Raw genomic sequence first — 7361 nt, 5'->3', positions numbered from 1 at the left:
AACATGTGGCTTACCTCAAGATTAATTGTATGGGTTTTGTAGAGCTCTCCGCGGTAAACGCGTGGCCGCAAACGGAGCGGCAATCGGAGTTCTAGATCAAAAGTTATGGTGGTTTGAAGATCAACCAAGGGAGAGAACTTGAGAGAGTGTTCTTCCTCCCTTTCTCTCTAATTTCAGCGTGTTTGAGTGTGTTGTGAGGAGAGAGAGTGCTGAAAACTAGGGTTTTGGTTTAGTTATGTTGGGCCAAGGGCCCACTTTGGGTCTGTTTGGCCCGGTTTGGCCCGTTTGGTCCAATCTTGGTCTGAATTCTATAAAATTGGTACCAAAATTCTCGTCTCAATATCCTCTATCACATTTAGCCACAAAAATCACATTTTGGCCTTTCTAGAATAAATTCTCATTTATGGGTTAATTAGCCGTTAATTAACCGGGTTTTACAATTATTCTATAATTCTGATTTTTGTGCTATATATGTGAATTTGTGTGCTATGTTGAACAAAAATGTGTGCTACGCTAAAATATTTGTGTGCTATGATAAATTAGAATTTGTTTAATGATAGTGTGAGCTACCAAGTTATTATTTATGTGTTGTGAAAATAAAGGAGTGTGTGTTGTTTCACTTTGTTTGATTTATACATGGGATGTAGTATGGTGTAATAGAACTCAATAAAAAATGTATACGTAAATTTTGGTGTTACAAAATTTGTATACTGTGCTTCAAAAATTTGTATGTTATAGTTTAAAAATTTGTGTATTATATGCAAAAATTTTTGTGCTATATCGATAAGTTTGTGTTATGTTCTAATTTTTGTGTGTTGTACTTCAAAAATTTGTGTGCTATACTTCGAAATTTCTATGCTCTCCAACAAAAATTTGTGTGCTACAGAAAGTGTAGAAAGACTTGTACATATAGTACAAACTCTTTGAAATGTGCGCTAGTGGAGCACTGGAGCGTGTGTCACGCGTTTCTTTTTTAAAGTAGTTTTTATTATAGTTTGGCCAACTTAGTTAGATTTAATAGCCCAATTATACATCCAAGAATTTTTGTATCCAAGTCCAACCAAGCAGGCCCAAATTAAAAAAAATCACTTTCATTACACCAGCTTGTACACACGCGCGTTTCAATTAACGCTTCTTCATTTTCGTTTTTGCGTTCTTTCTTCTTCACGTTCTTCCTTCTTCATCTTCTTCGCTTTCCTCCTTCTTCGTCTTCGCATTCCTTTTACTTTTTCTTCTTCTTCACGTTCTTCCTTCTTCTTCTTGTTCTCCTTCCTCCTTTTTCTCCTTTGCATTCCTTTTTTTCTTTGCGTTTTTTCTCTCAATCGTCATTCTTTTATTATTGCTGGTGTTGTTGCGTTTTTTCTTTTTCTTCTTTTAATTGAGGTTCATTTGGATCCAAAAATAAATTCGATGTGTTTTTGTTGATGATTGAGTCTTTTTGACTGTTTGTTCAAAATTAAACTAATTTCGGTTTATTTGTGAATTAATTAAGATTCACTTGATGCTGCTGATAAGTATTGACCAAATTTTTTATTTTTTAAGTAATTTTGGTTCATTTGTTAATTTAATTGAGGTTCAATTGGATCCAGAAATAAATTATATGTGTTTTGTTGATGATTAAGTCTTTTTTACTCTTTGTTCAAAACTGAACTATTTTTTGTTTATTTGTGTGTTAATAGAGGTTTAGTTGATGCTATTGTTAAGTTTTGACCAAGTTTTTAATTTCTTAAGTAATTTTGATTCATTTGTTAGTTTATTTGAGGTTCATTTGGATCCAGAAATGAATTCGATGTGTTTTTGTTTTTGATTGAGTCTTTTTGACTGTTTGTTCAAAACTGAACTAATTGAATGGAATGGAGTGAAATCTAATGCCATTGAATAAAGTGATAATGAATAATTTTATTCTTCTTTGCTAAAAAATTTAGTCAATACTTATCAACAACGAAGAGAAGAAGAAGAAGAAGAAGAGAAGAAGAAATGTTGGTGTTATTCGTGATGACGATAACGAAAAAAGGAAAAGAAAAACAAGAAGACGTAACATTGGGGAAGAAGAAGAAGAACGAGGAGGAGGAGGAGAAGGAGGAGGAGGAGGGAACAAGAAGAACCTGCGTGCGTGAATTCGGAAGAAGAAGAAGAAGAAGAAAAAGAAAGAAAGAAACAGAGAAGGAGAAGGAAAAAGGAACAAAGAAGAAAATAGAGAAGGAGGCGCATGATTTGAAATATTATTATAACAAGTTGGTTAAGTATTTTGTTTGAATATAAAGATTTATTATTATAAATTTATGTGTTCTTGCAGTGAGGAAAGAAAATTTTAGGATGAAGAGCAAAAAAGTATGATAAGAAAGATACAGGAAGAGAGTAACAAACACAAAGATATTTTTGTTTGAGGATGATTTTGAAATAAAATTTAACGTTGAGAATAATTTTGAACAAAAAAACTGTTAGAAATTATTTTGATTTTCAATTAAAATTATAAAGATTAAAATTATACTTAACGTGTAGTTTATAATTATTTAACAAGAGTAATTAATACAATTATTTTTAGATAAATTTCAGATGCGTTAATGATTAATCTTATAATTTTAGATAGATTAAAAAATAATTTATATTAAAAAAATATAAAACATGAATTTGAACGAATTTTAGATGTAATTTAAAAGTATTTTTTATGTTATCTTATTATTTTGAATATATTAAAATATCATTTATGTTAAAAAAATGTAAACATAAATTTAAATAAAGTTTACAGGTGTGCTAAAAATTTTTTGTATACTATTTTATTATTTTAAATATATTATAAACACATGTAAAATAATTAAAAAAATCAACAAAATGGTCACAATAAAAAAAATTTTACTATTCTAATTTTTTGAATTTTAAAATTAAAAATAAAATCTTTTTCTTAATTAATTAACTCCAAATTAACTGCATCCTAATTAGTTTTTTAGATTCTTTCTTAGTAAAATTATTCAAAGAGACTCAACTGATAGTGCTTTGATACACGTTTTTTTAGAAACTAGAAAATAAAATTGAAGTAGCATAAACTTGTTGAAATTCTTTTTTTGGTTCACGTTAACTAGAAAACAAAATTAAAGTTTATTATGAAAACTACGGTGATTCTATAAAAAAATTAGTGTATTAGAGATCGTTTCCACTTTTATAGTGTAAGTATAATAATTATAAAATTTAAATTAAATAAAAATAATAATGATTCTTTAAAAATAAAAAATATGCTTAATTAAAAAATAAAATAATAAAATGCTAGATTTAAAAGTTGAGTAAAGAATGATATTTAAAGTAAAAATTTTGTTTTTCAATAACCTACTTGTCCCATTTTCTAGAGAAAATAAAATCTATTTCTCAATCAGTGATGAAGACTAAAAGAGCAACTCTACTCATCAACGCAATGACGAACCTCAAGTTATTATTTGATTGATATGATGATATGAAAAACAAACAAGAAATCTTATTCAGTGATACACGCTTCCATACACATATTTAGAATTTCCCTGCACATATCTCCACAATTGTTAGAACCAGCGGCTCCTTTATAACGTTCCGCTGCAGAGACCATGGATTTTGGAACACCCTTGAGAGGAGTAATAATCAATGCTTCTAAGAGTAGTGACCCAAACCTGTAATTCCCCCAGTCTTTTATCGTATCTTTAAACCCATACACAGTCTGAATCAAAGTGAAGTAAAGTGCCAAAATCGCACCAATTGTTGAAATTCCCACACCCCATCCGCTAAGGTAGTTATGCACCAACCAAGCCCTCATTCTTGCATATTTGTTACCGCAATATTTATTTGCTGCATTCACCACTTCGTAAAGGTACGATTCCTTCTTGTCAAGAACCATTTCTTTTGAAATGTTGTTGATCAATTGCGCAACCTCTTTATCGCACCCTAAGGAATGGTGAAGCACACCCTTGTAATGGAGAAGAGCTACATCTTCTGCTGAGTTTATGAGTCCGTTGAAGAAAAACAAGTAGGTCGTTACATCCGGTTTGATCCCTTTGTGACACTTCTCGAATGCAGCGATGTTTCGAAGCACGGTTCCTCTGTGATCATTCATGTATAAAGGAGGGATAGTGAGTTCTCTAGTTAGCAGCCATAGTCTCTTCTTGAAGGTTATATTCAAAAGCCTCCGGTTTGGATTCTTATCCGGTTTGATCTTCACTCCGGCCTCAGATAACTCGGTTGCAGGGCGAATCATGTAACGCTGATCCCCTGCCTCCACTTCTAATTTGAGTTCGCTCCGCTTAACGATGGCATAACGAAGAAGATGAAGAAAGTGATCAACCTCTAACTCGTCAAGCTTCTCGCAAGGCGGAATGGTTTCCGACCCACCCTGGAGCAGAGGGTAAAAGAATTCAAGACTGAGATACTTGAGACTTTTGCTTGGTTGTTTTTGTTGTTGGCACGAAACAGAATCAGTGTTTGTTAAATCGAACAATTCGTTCAAAACAAAGAATGGGAGTTGGTTTTCAAGCATGATCAAATCGCGGCGAATGACTGGCAGCATCCACCTGGTGCTTAGATAGCTTGTTTGTAGAATTCCATCTTGTTCCGATAAGTCCCTCAAGAGCTGAATGACGAAGGATCCATCAATCAGCATCATCTTAAGGAACTCGTCGCTTTCGAGAGCGATTTCTTCCTTGTAACAACTCCTCACTTTGTCTTCTATCCCCTCCAGGGCCTCAAAAGCCTTGTCTAGTTTGGATGCATTGGCGCCATTCGGATCAAAGAGGCGGCGATAGAGATTCTTCTTGAGAATCTCCATTTTCTGGAGGCGAGGTGCTCCTCTGTGGCATGGACCAATGGAAACAATGCTGGGCGTGTAGGCTTTTGGTTCAACCTGGCGCAAGTTCGTTGGGACTCTGTAGATGCAAACTTTGTCACTCTCTTCGGTTCTTAGACACTTTGTATCATTTTGTAACTCTCCCTTCATACAATCCCTCCATTTTGAGATTCTTGCAGCAGTGGCATGAAATTTTCTTGTGGAGAATTTCTGAGAAGAAAATCTAGCGAGTTTAGTACACCACATTGTTGTAGATTGAACAAAAATTAGCGGTGTTGCTTAATGCAGAGACTATGGGGTTCTTTTTACAGTTGCTGTGGTCAATTTTTTTTTATTGAAGTAAACTCTATAGATACATGAGATAGGACTATTTAGTACTTTTTGGGTGGTTCTTTTTCTGTTAAAAGACAAATAATAATTAGGATGAGAGGACACAGGTCAGTGCGCTTTAATTTAGTTTAAAGGTAATTGGTGAATGTTTACGAGGTCAATGTTTTATAATAGTCAATTAACAATTTGCAATACTCTAATTGAATATAGTATGCACTTCATTGAAATTATTTTCTTCAGTTCTTCTCATGCTTAGTATTATTTGTCGATTGAAGAACAGTTAGCATGCAGTATTCAGTATTGCTTAATGCAGAGACCACGGGGGATTATACAGTTACTGTATTACTGCAGTCAATTTTTTTAATTCAAGTAAACTCTTAGATCCGTAATTTAAAGAAAATATTTAAAGTTATTTTATATAATATAATATGAGAAGTGATAGAGACAAACAAATTTTATGATTTGTAGTCATTAATTAGTTATTATTGGTATTTTTAATAATGTAAAATTTTATCCAATAGTATTTATAATTTTATATATATAACATTTATAATTATATATTATAATTAAAATTAATTATTAAATAAGATAAATTTTTATTATTTTTATTAGAATAATTACCTTATTTATTTGGATCGTACTCCGGTTCAGAATAAAATTTGTGGAGAGAATACGGATTCTTTTTGTGGCCACAGTTGCTGACACTTGTTCAGTGCATTCAGTAATCAGTAGTAAGAAAAATTGGTGATATAACACATTAATGTCAATAGTAAGCAGGGGCCATGGTACATAACACATTAATGTCAATAGTAAGAAATATCAGTTCCTTACATGGCTTGGTCTAGTAAATTGGTGATACCATTGAGTTCTTTGGTCCTTTGGTGGGTGATATAAAATTAAGATTTTTTACCCACAAGTCACAAATAAATTAAAATATTAATTGAAAACATTATAATTATGTTTTAAAAAATATTTTATAATATTAAGTATACGTAAATACAAAAATTATTTTTATTTATCCAATCACTGAATTATAATCACCTATTATTAAAATTAATTATACCAAGTTTTGTTAAAATTAAACTTTAATATTCGAACCTGCAGTGTTTGAAATAGAAAATTAATTATAATAAACAATTTCAAATGTATTTGTCATCATCAAGATTAATATCAAATCTTGACTCAACAATATATGTGTGTGATTATTCAGTATTAATAATGATGTGAAAATCAATTGAGTAATATTACGTATATATTAAAATCAGCCATTAAAATTAGTTACCAATATAACATATATGTTAAAATATAAATACATATTAAAAATAAATTAAATCACATATATATTTATACATAAATATATTGATGGCTGATTTTAGTATACAAATAACATTTTTAAAATTAATTTGTACACTACAAAAAAATTACACACGGCATACTAAAATCAATTTGTGTGTGATTATTAGTGCATATTAATTCACTATTAACATAAAATAAATTCAATTGATATCAAATTAATATTATGTTGAGTTAAGAAATTAACTAACATAATTAATGATAACAAATATTAGATTATTGGGTTAATTATTCAATTAGTTTTAATTGAATTTAGTTAAGTGTTGCATGCCAAAATTAATATACTAAGGCAGCCCAAATTGATTGAAAACAAAAACAAGGTTGGTGGACTACAAATCAAAAAGAAGGCCGAAGAAATCAAAGAAATGAAATCAGATGGGCCAAGGAAATCAAACAGGTTGCATGAATCAAACCAATTCAAGTCCGTATCCATCACTCCGAGCTATTTCCCCTCATTTGCTTTCATCAAAAGCAACGTTCATTTTTTTCTCTTGGTCAAAAATCACAGAAGTAAGAGAGTGCTTAGTTCCTAAGCTATTCACAAAAGAAGAAAGAAAGAGAAGGTTAGGCAAGAAAGGTTGAGGTCAAATCAGAAAAAATCAAACCAAATTAAGCTAAGGCAAAGGTCAAAGGTAACATATTTCCTATTGCATGCATATTACTTTCTTCTCTTCTTTCCAACTCTCTGCCAGCCCGAAATGGGATACATGAGAAAGATGATCTCTGTTCTTCACTGATGTGCATCTACGGTCATAAGTGTGTCTTGGAGACCAAGTTGTGTTTCAATGGCCAAGATATGGGCGTACCATTGAAAATATTTGTTTCTGCTGATTCTGTGGCTTTCAGTCAACATGAGAAGGTCAGAACCAAAGTTCCT

General features: G+C 31.4%; 1 protein-coding gene across 1 annotated transcript; it reads right to left on the bottom strand.

Annotated features, from left to right (window-relative positions):
- Positions 1-3466: 3466 nt before the first annotated feature.
- On the bottom strand, positions 3467-5103 carry LOC107483774 (putative UPF0481 protein At3g02645). The gene has a single exon (XM_021140247.2). The coding sequence runs from the start codon at positions 5045-5047 to the stop codon at positions 3467-3469; it is 1581 nt and encodes a 526-aa protein (XP_020995906.1). The 5' UTR covers positions 5048-5103.
- Positions 5104-7361: the final 2258 nt, after the last annotated feature.

This window comes from Arachis duranensis, chromosome 4, assembly GCF_000817695.3.
Source record: "Arachis duranensis cultivar V14167 chromosome 4, aradu.V14167.gnm2.J7QH, whole genome shotgun sequence".
NCBI classification, from domain to species: Eukaryota; Viridiplantae; Streptophyta; class Magnoliopsida; order Fabales; family Fabaceae; genus Arachis; species Arachis duranensis.
The sequence above is the reverse complement of the archived record's forward strand: the minus strand, read 5'-3'. Positions and strand labels throughout refer to the sequence as shown.

Excerpts from the sequence above, each read along its gene's own strand:
- LOC107483774 (XM_021140247.2), bottom strand. The coding sequence starts at position 5,047 with ATGTGGTGTACTAAACTCGCTAGATTTTCTTCTCAGAAATTCTCCACA.